The following is a 17,164-nucleotide window of genomic DNA, read 5'->3' as shown; positions in this document are numbered from 1 at the left end:
AGTATACATATTATACTCGTACACGGACAAATGGCGGCGGCAGTGACGTTAGTGGGTGGGCGGAAGAGGGTCGAGAGGCGTCGAGCCGTCGTCCGATTCTGGGCGCGGCGGTGGCGGCGGTGCTGCGGCTTGCGCGAGGGCGGGGGATCGGTTTTTCCGTGTCGGTGCGGCGGTGTGCGCGGCGGGCGTCGGTCTGACGGCGTCGGCCAGGACCTGGCGGGCGGGTGATGGGACGAAAAGAATCGACCGCCGCCGCCGCCGCTGCACTGCGCGCACGTTCGCCCGTCTCATCGCGCGCGCACGCACCCACAATCGGGCGCGACAGACTCACGTCGCCACGGCGCTAACTGATGGCAAGGTGGGGCGTGGAACGCGGCGTGCGTGCGTGCGTGAATTTTAGCGGCGGCGGCGGCGACCGAACCAGCCGGAGAGTGGGAGAGCGCGCGCGCTCGTGTCGCGCGTAATCGGTGGACGATCGGTGGAGGCGGGGGGTTTCGGTGTCCTGGGCCGGGTCCGCCGTGGCGCTCCCCACCGCCGGCGGCGTGCAACGACGATGGCGGACGACCAATGGGCGGGGGACGCGGCGGGGTCCGCGCGCGCCGTAACCGCCTCCTTTGCCGGACCGGTCCGACTGGTTGCACCCCGGCGCGTCGTGCGACATCTCTCGGCCGGTTCATTGCGAGGTCGTCCGTCGAACGTATCGCGTCGTCCGTGCGCACGTTACCGTGGTCCGTCTCGTAGTCGCGTCGTCGTTCGTCGTCACGTCGCGATTTTTTTTTTTTAATTGATCATCGTTTTGAATTTTTTTAACGCGGTCGTTTTTTATTGACATCACACGCGCCCGACCGGCGTTCAATACGCATACACTACGTACATTGTTATTCGGAACGTGATTTCGTTGTCGTGTGTGTGCCAGTGCGTTCGTTTCGTTTCGGTTTTTCCGTTGATTGTTCGGCGCGCGCGCTAGTGGAAAACGCACCACTCGTTTTTCGCGTAGGTACATAATATTGTTGTACCTACACATTGCACCGCGGACGCGCGCGCGGCCGCTCCGAAGACACGTCCGCCGCCGGTCGAGATTGATTTCTCTGCCCGTTCGTTGTACCCGACAGCCATCACGCTGAATTACGGGGAGATCGGGAGCCCGTTCGGAGGGGGCGGTGGTGGCGGCGCTAACCAGCAACAGCAACAGAGGTCCACGGGCACGCCGTCGTCGATGGCCGGTGGTGACGCCATGGACGCAACAGCTCTAAGCACAGGCGGCCCTGGTTCCGGTGGAGGTGGCGGTGCCGGTGGCGCCAACGGCCCGGGAGGCAACAACGCGGCCGTCGGTGGCCAAGACTCGCGAGGTGGCGGCGGCGGCAGCATAACGCCAGTGCCCACGTCCAAGTCGGCGTTCATCGAGCTTCAGCAGAACCCGTACAACGTGCGCGGCGTCTATCACCCGCACCCTCACGCCCATCCGCACTTTGCGGCAGCAGCCGCCGCTGCGGTCAACCAGCACCACAGCAGCCCCACGCAGCACCACGGCAACGCCGCCTCGCTGCAGCCTCATCACCACGACGGCGCCGGCGGGTTCGGCAGCCCCAGGGGCGCCATGTCCGCGTACCCGTTCCCAACAATGCATCAGAACTCGTACTCGAGCTATCACATCGGATCGTACACGCCGCAGTGTCCGTCGCCAACCAAAGAAGGTAAGCGTCAACATTTTCATGGTACCAAAGCTTATTAGAAGCACCGTCTTGTTTATAGGCAGGTTATAGGTGGTTAGGATTTAACCGTCGAGGGGGTTGGGGCTGAACCACTAATTTTGATTTTGCCCCCTGCATTTGTGGTGCAATATAATAGCTATATAATGTATCGTCTGTGGGTTAAGGACCTTCTTTGTTTATATAGGTGACTAGCCCTAAAATCCACCACGACGTGGTTAAAATAATTGGTCAGTGCCTTGCAGTGGCTTCGATATTATGATGGGTTCATTAATTTGTTAGGTACCTAAATATCGAGCTATATACTATAATGAGCCTATGCCATTATAATACAGCGTACCTAATTATATCATCAAGAACTATTTTATTCGGTATGGCTATACCACTGATTGCCGTGGTATTACTTTTGATTATTCTATAGGCATGTCTCTGCGCGTAATAAAATTTGATATCAGCTGTTGCAGAGGTCCATCGATCGTAATCGAAATTGCTTCAGAAGAGGTGATTTAGACTTTCAAATTATTGGTAGATACAATCCAGTCAGACTATATTTCCGTTTTAAATTTTCAATGTTTTCCAACTCTCCTTCCCGACTTACCGTTTTTGGTCTATTATATGTGGTTCTCACAACTAGCAATCAAGCCCTGTCTAAATTGGGATTTTATAATTCTTGAGGAATTCGACTGCGATTTATCTGTAGTTATTAAAGCTAGTGATCATTATGATTTATATAATATTTATACTTAATTTATTGAGATATCATTAGTTAAGTGGTTGGGATTTTCGCAATAGTTTAGTTCTGACATCGCATCCAGTTTCCCGCGGTAAATTTAACTATAATAATATGTACAGTGATAATTATTTTATATACAAGTTGATGTAACTATATAATATATATATATGTATATACGTATAAACCTCGCAATTATTATTTTTCAGTCATTCTCTCGTGCACATTAGGGGTTACCTTTATATATATAAGTTACCAATAAAATAAAAACAAACACTGCAACATATTTTGGAAAAAAACAATATGATGTAATCCTCCTACAAATGTTTGCACATCATAAAAAAAACTTATGTTTTCAAATAAATATTTCATAGCGATTTTTATTTCAATTATTCATGTTTGTGAAAATAATTTTGGAAAGACAATATTCACACCAACGGTTTGGGAGTGTTTTTTTTTTAATCTACTATATATATATATATACACGTATAATGTATATATAGGTTGGTAATTTAGAACGGCATAATATAATAATTATATACCTAACGATGTTTTTATTCTAAAATAATATTAGTAAATAAAAATTCGGTTTAAAAACTTAGACCAAATATTTCTAGAACTTTTTAAAATGATGCGTTTCGATATGATATGTACAGAAATAATATCATATTTTGCTGCCGAGTGGGATGCGTATATATAATATATATAGTATACGTATAGGTATACAATATACATATATAATAGTCTCACCGAAAACAATGCGCGATAATCGATTTATTCAGTCCGTCGTACGTATAAAACACGCCGATTAGACCACACAGGCCGCGTACAATATATACGCATTTCCCCCTTTACGAGAGTACCTAGATATGATATTATACATAAATGTGTCCATAATACATAGGTACTGCACGATCGACACGATTCTGCATATACTATAATAAGGTTTATACATAGTTTTTAGTATATATAATATTATCTCATATCAATAAGTCTCGGTAGAGCATATTATCTCGCTGTAGCAGTATTTTGAAAATGAGTACCTATTGGTATATATACATGCAGTTTTGCTGTGACCAAAAAAATATAATATGTAATTGTTGGATTAAAATATTCTGTTGGTGGGTTCTTATATTTATGTACAGTCTTTGTAATTGAATTTTTTTCACGACAATAAACATCAAAAATGTTTTTGGAGCGAAAAGAAAACTATATAGTCATATACACTACCTACCTATAGATAACCATTGAACGAACACATTTTAAACAAAATAAAAATTAATTACCTAAGACGGACTCGTAAATTATAATTACTCGTAAACTTCAAGTTTTAATAATGTGTGTAAATGCTATATAATAATATACATATAGGTAGTTGGGTACTTAGTACTTATTAATTATTACAATTTAGGTATAGGTAGTATATATACTATATATTTATAAAACGTTTACGTAATATTTATGTTTCCTGGATGAAATAGTTACGTGTCGGTAAAAATTTGTTTAAAAAACTCGAAGCAGAATGTAGGAGATAAATATATATATAGAAACAATATATTATTATTTAATTCTTCACGATATAGTAGGAACAGCACATATTATTTACATTATGTTAGATGTGACAATGAGTATACAATTAATATTGTCGATATATTATACTTACCTATAGTGTATACTAAAGTATGACGTTTTCTTTTAGAGTCCTCTCGGTAGTTTAAAATAATATTTTGGGGGACGAGGTGGCCGAGTGGTCTAACGCGACGGATTCGGCACAGCCGGTCCGAGTTCGATCCTCGACCACTGGGCGGCATTTTTCTCCGTGCAAGTCACGGTGTCCGGAGAACAAGTGCCGCCATCCCCCCACCCCGGGGCACGGCAGAAACCTACGGGTGCCCCATTAGAAATTCTGCCAAACACAACACACACGTGTACCAACCTACCCAATATAAAACCTACCAAACCTACCCAATATAAAACCTACAGTGCCCTCCCCACACCCAATGGCCTATGTTGCCGCGGGTTACCCAATAAAAAAAAAAAAAAAAAAAAAAAATAATATTTTCCCGATTTCCGATCACTGCTACTAGTAGTTAGGTATTAAAATAAAATAGAAATAATATTATAGTTAAGCTAAATATAATATTATAATAATAAGTTTTCGGATAAATATGACGGGTACCTACACGCTACCAATATGTTCAGGTGCGTAAATTGGTCGGGCTTTTCTGTACATTATAATATTTTCTGCAGTATTAATGAAATATTATTGGAACTTTCGATTCTCATATATTCTTCTCAATATATTATTCCATATCCACATAATAGGATAGTAGGTACCTAAATAATATTGTGTGTTTTTCAACGGACCTATATAAACTATCAAGCGCTATAGGTATATTATTTAGGGCACATAGGCAAAATAATTTTCATATTTCCTCATTGTTATTTCGTTCTATTTTTTATATTGCTATTATAATTGTATACCTAATATTATTATACCAATATACAGTATATATTACACTATTATATCGCCTCAGAGACAAAAGTTTCAACTCATGTACACACATTGCAGCACGAGTATACGATCGTGTCCACAGATGACAAGTGTTTTTCGAATAGACACAAACACTATAATATAATAATATGCAATATTTCTGTAAACCCGCGAGTACATAATATCACATATATTTAGGTATTACACCTACTTATATTGCTTTACAGCGTTATTTTCCCGCAATTCGTTTTGACGCTTTACGTTATGTAAACGTTCAATAGGAAAAAAAGTTTTATAATATAAATATACAAAAAATTATTTTTAAATATATTAAACTTAAATGTGGCAATCGAGTCCAGTCATATATACCTATAATATAATATACTTAAATAAACAAACAAAAATACTATATATTTTAATAGGTACCTAATTTCCTGTTTACATTTCACCACAAACTTAAATTATTTTTCTGAAAATTTGATTTTTGACATTTGCTAATATTACTGTATGATTATAAAATATAGTGTTGTTTGCTACCTACTGCAAAACTATAATGAGCTTTTTTAAGTTATAGCAAGTTCTAGTGATGTTTACAATTGTGGTTCCACTAAATCCTATATACTGTTATCAAACGGTAAAAGAGCTTACAATATGTTCAGCCAACGAGCTTATAGTTTATGTTTGGCAACATTGCCAAGTTCTTCAATCTGATCCACGTTCAATCGTACAGTATAAAACAATCTCAAAAATGTACCGATTATAAGGAATATTAGAAGGATGTGGATCTATATCGTATTTTATTAATATAATGCGAGACGATAACAATGGGATCAAACACACACACTCCACTCGGGGTGACCCGATGCAGGTGGCCCGTGCTATCGTATAACACAACCCCAAGCTAATTTTTATTACCGTTTTTAATACATTTACACGTACGCGTGTGTAAACGTAATATATAACTATAATATTATAATATATATGTACTAATATACTCGTATTATACTGTAGACTGTGGTGGAGGGTTCTAAGTGTATAATATAATATAATATATAACGTATATAATATATACACCGCAGCAGCACTTATCGTTCCCCTTTCACTTTTCGACCCTGTCATCCCCAATATGTGTTATCGCCCGATTCCCCGATTTTCACCAAACTAAACAATTACAATATATTGCACATCTCTTCATTGATAATTTTTTAATATAGATCGAGTTCGTAATGTTTGCAATGCTTTTTATTGGGTTTTGGGCCGGTATACTTGTTTATAACAATATATATATATATATATATATATGTATATAGCTTCATCTTGGCCCTTAGTCATATATAGCCCAAACATAGGTACCTATGATAGCTGGGAAGCTGCTTTATGCGTTTTCATCTTTTCAGTTTGTATGTAGGTAGTTATGTAAATCATACAAGTATATATTTAATAAACGTTCCAAAATTAGTCTGCTTCAGAATATGATGTACTTCAACTGAATAAGTAAGAAGGCTATATGGATTTTACATACATTTATACCACAATTATTGTATATATGGTATAGGTACCTATGTAGGACAAAATAAATTGTTGAATTATATATTATACGCTTATTTGCCTTAAATGAATTCTAATATATAAATAATAATTACCGCTACTGGATTTGTGTACTTGTGTGCCTACATAGCATTTTAATTTTAAACATGGATAATTATTAATATGCAACCATACAATTTTATGAACTCCACACAGGGATAATGCCCATTATATCTACCTATTATATTATACAGGGTGTCAATCGCTATAGTTATAAATAGGTATCGTTTTCTATTCATCGTAAAATAAGTATACGCATGTGTGTGGGTGCGTATATCATAATAAATTATATCGAATTTATAATACCGAACAGCCATAGGCGTATATAATATATATATATTCACACAGTATTATATTATTATTTATATTGTAACGGTCGATTAATCGAAACCACGGTGGCTGCGGTTTCCAAATTTCATATTTTCATTATATACGCCGCCAAGACGACACGATGACAGATTGCCAGCAGCACGGATTTTAATAATGCATCGTTTTTTATTCATAAAATCAGACCGCATATTCAATCACGTCGTCGTAGTTAGTGATTAAAATCGATATTGTATGAGAAAAGATAACATCGATTTACCGTATAGACAGCTTCTGCGCTTTTTGTTAACATGTAAAAACAATATTATTTCAAACAAACATAAATATTTTCATGAGACATTATCACATTAAATATTAAGTATAGACGTAGGTATAGTATAACATAAACACAGCGAATATAATATTCAAGGCTGCAGAGCTCAAATGTAATTTTAGTCACTTTCCATTTTGCTAATATGTTTAAATCTAGTCGCTTAAAATATTTGCTCGGCTGAGTTAAAACCTACTATTTAATATTGCTGATATTAAATCGATAAAATATATCATTTTTAATGAGCCAACAGTTGGGGGATTTTACATTTTTAAGCTTGCTCGAAAAATGTTTTATATACACAAGTCAGTACACCAATCGATATAATAATATTGTGATATGCATACAGACACCGTTGCGTTAAAGTATATAATATTAATAGGTACCTACCTATGATTACTTATTATTACCTATAGTATAGGTATATATATGAATATATAATAATCTGATTTTTCTAAATTTTCACCGGTATCTATACGCGATGACGTCGGGACAATATTCTCGCGCATAATAAATACATGTGAGTATGTGATGTAGACTTCTTTTTTTACTTATTGTACATACAATGCATAATATATATTTTCTGCGATACGAAACAATATGCACGTCGTCTTTACAAGCGCACATATACAATATACCGTTCACACAACATTATTGTATTATATTATATTATGATGCGCGTCGCTTGCACGGCTATTCCGTTCGATTTACGTCTACGTGCGCATAGATATATATATATACACCGTACATAATACATATATAGGTACCTATATATATATTATATTATATGCCCGTGCCCATACGGGAAAAATGATTATAAATTTTCGGTGTGACCGTGGCCCGCTATAACATTTACATGTGTGTCATGTGCACTTATATTGTGTGCGCGTATTGGTACCTATATATATATATGGATATTAGACGGGTGCTGCAGAGTTCGGCACACTCCACGAAAATATCTGCCTATATAGTTTTTTAAGCCGCGTGTGTATTGTACATGGTTACGAAAATGTTGCTATTGGTGACTGTTGGCAAAAAAAAAAAAATAAAATAATATACCATGTCGGCCGTGCGAGGTCTGAGTTTTGTAGTGGGGTGGTGGTGGTCAGCCACCTCATATAACCTCTCGACTCTCTGTGCATTAATATACCTATATATACACCCCCACGCGTACCCACATAATATGATATATAAAGCTCGGAGCGCCCATACATAAAAACCGCGTGAAACACATTACACTTATACCGTTTACCCCACATGTACTGTAAGGTATATTATAATTGGTATTTCGATTAAAAACGCATCATACATTCTAATATGCACGTGTAAGTACATTGTATTTTTTTGTGATTGATGAAAACCCATATCAAATAGTTCGTACAGAGGCGGTTTTAGACGGACAAGAAAGTCTATTACGAAATGTATATATTATATTATTATATAATATATTTCAGTCAAACTTAACTAATATATCGTGTACAACAAGAAATATTATTAAGAGGTTTTATTATTTGATTTTCTTGTTCTACGCATCACATTATTGACAATAATAAGCAATCGTGTCAGAGAATTCATCACTCAGTCGACAAAAGAGCGAAGTCGTATACAACATTTGTACAATATAACCAATAGTTCGACTTGATAATAAAAACCGATTTCAAGATTTAACGATGTCCGTGTTGTACAGATTATTATAAGTCATAATTTTAATGTAAAACGCACTATCGGTCGATTAATGACGAGGAATTAATAGCGAGTGTAAATAAAAAGATTAACTTATCTTTATAAGGCGTCCTATTTAAAGGTTAACAGTAATTGTTAAAATGTCATAGCTACATAAAATTATAATATGTAACATACATGTATATAAAATATAATTCTATTTTAATATTAATGGTTCAATATGTACTCAAGAAATAATAAACCAGTATTTCATATTTGAATATCCGAACATTTATTTGATTTTCTATCTACCATTGTAAGATGCATTAAATATATATTTATAGGTATATATAGAGCATTATAATAAAATGCAATATGTCAATATTATAGGTACTGATATAGGTAATATTAATATGCTCGATTCTCGATCAAAATATTTTTTTTCAATCAAGAAAACAAGTTTGTTAAAGTAAACTTTTAGGTTCCGTGACTTTTTGTGTAAAGTTAATTTTTTTCATAACATAAATTTAAATGACGTATACGTGTTTATACCTATAATAGCTATACCAGCTACGTGTTTATTACAAACTGAGATAATCGGAAAAATGCGCGTAAACATAATATAAAGACACGCGTTGAGTGTAATATTATGTAGTATTGGCACACGCCTATAATACAATAAATAGTAAATTAAAAGCTATATCTACTTATATACATAATGTAATTTTATAGGTATAAATTTATAATCTGAAATAGAATGTACATTTTTGATTTTATAGATTTCTCTCACTGGTCAATGCATAAGAACTTCGCAATACATTTTTTTTTTAAATTTGAAATCAGAACGAATCTGTATAAAAAACAACTGTAACATTTATATATAGGCACAATTTCAGTTTGGGTACTGCAATTACGTTAATTTACTATAACGCGGAAACTATAAAAAGTAGGCCAGCAAAATAGCAGTTTGCTATAGTCTTAAACATAATTTAACTGAAATACGCGTTATTCGATCGCAGTCAAAGATAACGTTTCTATATAGTTTTTCTAAATAATTTCTAAATAATAGTTTCTATATAGGTATACCTACAGGGTAGCTTCGGACGTGCAGTAGTCCTATAATAATAAGTGTCTATTTTTTCGATTGGGAGAGAAAAAAATTGTTTTAAAATTATTTTATAGTCTATAATGCTGTTCAAAAAACTGTCATTCGATTTGAGGTATAAGAAATAGGCTATACATTTTAAGTGTGTTTATATATATATATAATTATATATTATTCATTATTATACCTTTAAGGCTATAATACACATATAGTTACACTTAGGTATACAGATAATTTATAAATGTATGAAAAATATGATTATAATGCAACGTATAGTCAATACAAATTATTCCTTGTAAGACAATATTACTATATATTTTGATCTATATAAATCATTTTAAAAAGATTTCAAATCAAAAAAATTACATCTACTAAATATAATCTATAAAACCGACTTATTATTTATGTGCCTATAAAATACACCGTGTCACAATAATAATATGTTAATACGATTACACTGTATATTATATTATATTATTTTATAATATATTTTACATTTATTTTACATGGCATCATTCAACAAAACAATTATCTGTTATATTTAATTTAAGATCTTTCGTAAATCGCTTTCAAACTTTTTGAATAAAACATACATATTAGGTGTCGGTTATTTCATTTGTTTGAATACATTATCGAAAATCGAAATTATTTAACACAATGACGCATATTATAATATCTATAATTATATAATGGCCTTATAATTGCCGGGAAAATTATCCACATCATAAATATCGTTATTACATAATAATAAAATATATTATAACAAATTTTAGATGAAGACAAAATCGCGTAAACGGGCTGTCATATATTATAATATAATCGTTCTTTGACGTTATTAATTATTATTACATATACAATACGTTACCTATTTTCGGAGGAGTATAACAATAATAATGAGCTTTGATTACTTAATGAACAAAATCGTGTTTAAAGTCAAAAACGATTTCGTAAATTTTTACCTACGGTGGCTAGCCGTGGATTAACTTTTAATATACCTACGCACACGCACATATATATCATTGTATAATATTATATAGGTAGGTATAATAATATGATGTACTCCTCCAAGGCTCGATGAGTATTTTATTATGACATTACACCGCACACGTGCCCCCGAGGACTTCGCTCATTATCTCGTAGAAACGCTCAGCTAGTTCCTATTTAGTTCGGCCGGGTTATAAGCTACCTCAATCGTTGAAACGATCGGTGGCGTTAGCTTATTTTCTGGCATTGTTATTGCAGTTGTTGTAATCACGACGTGTACAAACTTTCATATTATAATAATTGATACATCAGATACTGAAAACTATCTTCGATTCCACAGAAGTCAACAAATAAAATAATAAAAAATAATCAAATATAATGCAAACAGTATTGTATGAATATCTAATATAACTAATAACCATATTGTTTTTTCAATGGTGTTTGGATAAAATGAAAACCCAAAATATAAGATTATACATAATTGTATAATATATTATTACTCAAAAAGTTAATAACACAAATAATATATTCTATATAAACTGTAGCGATATTGTTGTTCGAATAAATCTTTATGATGAATATAATATTATGTGTTTGCGTGTTTCCAAATTCCGAAGGGTACCATCTAAAATGTTATTTGAATTCAATTGTATATATTTAAATAGCCTTAAAATGCCGACTATATAATGTAAGACACGCACTATAATATATATATTATATTCATATAGACATACAGTATATGATTACTGTATAGAATAATATATATATACATATTATACGTCATGTATTATATATATTATACCTACTGTTTCTGGTTCTCTGTTTTACGTATAGCATATATAACTGATACATGTCTACATGTCATATTTTTGGAACGAAATTGTTCATATTAATATTATATACACATATAATAAATAATAATAATATACCTATTCCTGCCTATAAGTCGAAAATTCGGTCAATCGAGTATCATACATATATTTATGTGCAAATAGTAATTATTATTTATATAATTTATTTTTCGAGTAAATATCGAAACAAAATGTAATGTTTAAAATTCCAAACCGATTATTCATTCGTAGGTACATAAAATAGACTAATGACCTAAGATGCCGATGATGTATGCATACGAAATGCCATCAATAATATTATAATTATTGTTATAATCTATTTATCTGTTTTTATTTTTTTATTGTAATTTAACTGTGGTAAAAATATTTGGCTCCATGGCCATCAGAGTAATTTGTTGATAAACCCTAGACTTTTAATTTGCATTTATAAAAAAAAAAAATTCGTTTCGTATCTTTTTGTTTTACTGAGCGTGAGATGACGTTACGTGTTAGTAAAATGTCATGGTGTAAACAAATTATAAACAAAAGTTATTATTTTATTTTTTAAAAAAATCTTGTACTGGATGACAATGATGTCTATAGGCAAATGCACCCAAGTGATAACTGAAGCAGTATGGCCTGATAGTCGATTTTATTTTTCAACTAGAACCCTACAACGGCTTAAACTAGTTTCGAAGAAAAATCTAATACTCGCACTGTAGCCTTGCAAACCTCAAAATAATTCGTTCCAGTACCTATGTATTCGGTAATAATAATACTCATACGCTAATAATATACGTCGAGGGACACATAACACGCGTGGTTTTTATATCGCATATATTATTGTAAGCATATACATATAGTACCTATACATGTTATCGTCAATGATGATATTCGGATATTATTAAAAATGGCTAGTCTGTATTAACTCTGACTATTTTTTATAAGTATTGATATTATTGGCTAATCGTTTTATTGAACGTTTTAGAGTATAACTTTAAGGCAGATAATGTCACAAACACTTAAATAAAAATAATACATTTTTCATCGATCTCAGTCATCATTATTATAAGTCAAAGCTAAAATTAAAGGAGCTGTAATAATTAATTAGGTACCTTTAACAATACCTAAATAATGCATGATAAATCATAACTTAAAGATAATTAACCGTGTATTAGAAATGAATTGCTGTAATTTAAGAAAAATTTATAACATATAATTATTATTATTTTATTATAATTTATTATCGCACGGGAAATTGTTATGGCATTTTAAAGTATAAAGTCACTTTGCTGAACGACTGGTACATTTATTAAATTTGAATTTAATTTTTCAGTCCTTGAGAAAATATTGTTGTACCTACCCAGCAATAAATGGACACTGGTCGTGTTTCTAAAACCTGATAATCTAATGAATGTTGATACTGAATAACAGATGACATTGTCTGCACGACAATCGGAAATGTTCAAAATTTAAATGAATAGTCAATATTGTATCAAAGTACCACATTATTGTCAGATTAATCAAGCCAAATTTATAAATAAATGTTCTCAATAGATATAATGACTAAACGTATCCTGACATTGTAATATTTGACTAACCATTTTCAAAGTCTGAATTTAAAACACTGACGGTAACATATTATTATATAATATGAGTATAAGATAAAAACCACGGAGGGATATATTTTGTAAAACGTAAAATCGTATTACATTCGTATAGTATCCATTAGGGAAATAAAACACTCGGGAGGTTTTTTTTGCAGTCCGAAAACTTTGCAGGTTCGACCCAGCTGCTATGCGTACACCACACACACACACACACACACACACACACACACATATATATATATAATGTAACACTTGCAGCTCTCCATTCTTTTATTTATATATATATGTACAGTAACATACTTGTATAATATATCACATATACCCATAAATATATGCGCACAGATATGTATATAATATATCATATGTATAATGTACTCGTTGGATAATTGTTTTTCTCTTTGCATTCGAATATCTACGCCTCGACTTTCCGATCTCGTATATGACGGACCCATTGTTCTCCGGCTCCATTCAACCACAGTACACAATATGTGCGCGCGTGTTTCTAATGGAGTGTGTGAAGTTCGTATTATGTTATAATATGGGAAAATATGATTGTTTTATTAAAAAAATAAAAGTATATATACGTATGTAGATTAATATGTATATACGTTTAAAACACACATAATACCTATACCGCATTTGTATATTATAAATATAAAATGATTAATGATCGACCTCGGAAAAAATTAATAAATAACCACACGGAATAAAATGATTTATTTTAATGGGCAGTAAACCCCTATTCGGGCAATATCAAAAAATACTAAAAGTCAAGTTGGAATATGGGCGCACTAATCGTATAATACTATATTAATGTATATTATAGTCTGTTGTACGAACATTCTCATAATTCCGTCTTACGCAGTATAATATCGAATTATTATAAAAAACGTACGATTTTAAAATCTTGTTATATTTAGTGACCATACTGTATCATTCTTTCCGCAACCTAGTATCATATAATCAACAAAATATCCTATATATAATATATTATGTATACATTTTGAGTGTACATTGGGGGGGAAATAATCTCATAATATTATGAAGAAAGTAATATATATAAGAATACAATTATTAATGAAGAATATACGACCAAACGGGCCTAACGGGATATATATATATATATATATATATCGAGTGTCATTGTGGACAATTTTTCATCGGATTTTCATTAAAATATGTATCAGATGTCTCTATATTGTACGTTATATAAACGTATAACGAATTTAAGAATATCATTATGTGCATATAAAATCCGCGCGCACTCGCGTATATTGTATACAGAAAATAATATAACCGATGGAATTTCGTGTATAGTCATTGTGTGCACATACGGAACAATGTTGTTTCGTGTTAGACCTTGTCACATTTTCACGCATTATTATTATATTCGTGTGCATGTGCGCAAGTGTGTACACTTTTTTTCTTCGCACTCCACGTACGTGACGATTGGCCCTCCTACTCCGCGAAGACCGCGGAGACGAAGCCGACGACGACGACGACGACGACGACGACGACGTGGAGTCGAAGGCGCGTCCGTCAAACCGCAACGGCGGTTGTGGTGGCTTTATAAAAAAAAGTTATAATAATAATAATAATAATAATAATAATAAATAAATATATGAAAAAAAAAAAATCCGACCGTCTTGTCGGTTCGCACGTCGTTCCGCCGCCGGCAGAGTACATAATATATAAAATATACGGACGTTTTGCCTTCGTGCGGCCAAAAAAAAGGTACCTATACATACTTTCTTGCGGGTTCACACACACCTAAACCATCAAAACCTATATTGATTTTTGAAACACAAATGACCGCTCCGTCGCCACTTTATATATATTATATGTGGGACGGAGGCACCTATACAAATAATGTATTTTCGCTTTTGTACTAGACTATACTTCTTTTATAATACTTAAATTCGTCAATATATATATTATGGCATAACAGATATACCGAGGCCTGCAGGAATTATCTACCTTCAATGCGGTGTAAGGTTCAAACGCTATGAAATTGGAAGTTCCATTTGTTTATTACCAGCCATATTATAATATAATAGTGACTGTACTGTACGCATCAAAAGTCGTACCAGTTAATAAATTTAACGAATTCCATTTTACCACAATTTAACGTAGTACCTATTAAGACGTTGCAACTGGGTAAAAACTGAACAATTAAGTTTGTTGTAGGTACTTTTAATTTGTATATATAAATATTTTTATCTCCATTTGAATGTATAAACTATAATAGTCTTGAATTTAAATATAATTACGTTTTATCAGTTTTTCTTATAATTCGATTGCGGACAATGACTAACTCGGTCGTCGGTTGATTCTAGATTGACTTTATAGAATATTTACGAAACGGTATTAAGTGTATTAACCAATAACTGGTACTAATACACATTTTCAGTAATAATTTGCAAAAAGAAAAAAATATTTAATCTATATAGGTAACTATATATAATAATAATAAAAATATTTAAATATTCACAATAAACGTGAAGTATTCATTAAATAGAAAAATCTACTATACTTTTCACATATATCTGTAGAAGTTGTAAATTGTGTATACGTGAGTACCCTGAAAAAAACCAAAAACTCTTCAATGCAGGCGTTATTCTATAATTTATTTAACTGTCTGATTAATTCTAATTTGCTCTAGAGTCGTCATGAAATATTCGATTTCTTAGTTTACATATAATAATTATATACAAAGCAAATGCCTATATTGTGTGATTATAAAAAAATAGTAAAAATAAAATTATAATTTATAATACAATGAAAATAATGCACCTATGTAAACCTTATAAAATATATTTGAAATTCCTAATAGTAAACAAAAAAATGCATTAAAAACTCCATAAATCTATTAAAAAATCGTATTAAGGTTCATGTTAGTTTCAAAATATAATGCTCTATGCTATAGACAGTTTTAACTTTGTTTTAAGAAAGGGTAGATAATCTTATAAGTTAGATATAAATGTAAAAACAACTTTGATATACATGTTTCCAGCTTTATTAATAATATTAATTTATGTTTAAGTAAATAGGTATAGACATATAGCGTGGACTAAATTCCGTGTAACTTGTCGTAGTGTCTTTCATTATATATTATAATTTATATAAGTTCTTTGTAATACGTACCCAAATAAACCAAATTTATATGTATATCTATATTAAAAATATATACATACGTCATAGGTACAGTATATGTTCTTCGCGTGAATTTCCTATAGACGATCACCGTGTGGTAATAAATAGGTAATATATAATATTATCGTATAATAATGACACTATTTAATACCGCAATAGGTCGTAAATATAAAATAGTATGTAGGTACCGTGTCATAATGGTGACAATTAACGCAAACGGGCGATTTGATTTAATTTGAAATTAAAACGACATGATATATTGTAGGACAATTAGTTAAACTGTTAAATGTTTCAGTTATAATATTATATTATATGTGTCTTTCGACTTGTGTAATACATAATATATATATATAAGTATATACAACGTACCTAATTAGATTATTACAATAAAAAATAAATAACAGAGAAAAGAGTGGTAGAGAATAATAATTATGTCTGGCTGTTTGGAGGGCTGCTGTCTGGGTGGGAGGAGGTGCTCTACAGCCCGAAAATGTATGTGAGATTTAAAAAAAATCAAGTATTCTCGACTCATATTATGTATATGATATACATTTATTTTTCACAGTGTATAGTTGAAAGCAAATGCTCAGGAATACATACCAAAAGTGTCTATGATGTGTATATATAATTATTAATTTGTCCGTGAGAATATGCAATTTGTTC

General features: G+C 33.1%; 1 protein-coding gene across 1 annotated transcript in view; it reads left to right on the top strand.

Annotated features, from left to right (window-relative positions):
* The first annotated feature begins 668 nt into the window (after positions 1-668).
* The window catches only part of LOC132933947 (homeotic protein distal-less-like), a 115,386-nt gene continuing 98,890 nt past the window's right edge, over positions 669-17,164 (top strand). The window contains exon 1 of the mRNA XM_061000255.1: positions 669-1,694. Within this exon, the coding sequence (XP_060856238.1) occupies positions 1,217-1,694 (478 nt within the window). The 5' untranslated portion in view covers positions 669-1,216. The remainder of the gene's footprint in view (positions 1,695-17,164) is intronic.

This window comes from Metopolophium dirhodum, chromosome 1, assembly GCF_019925205.1.
Source record: "Metopolophium dirhodum isolate CAU chromosome 1, ASM1992520v1, whole genome shotgun sequence".
Classification (NCBI taxonomy): Eukaryota; Metazoa; Arthropoda; class Insecta; order Hemiptera; family Aphididae; genus Metopolophium; species Metopolophium dirhodum.
This window is presented reverse-complemented; position numbering and strand designations above follow the sequence as displayed.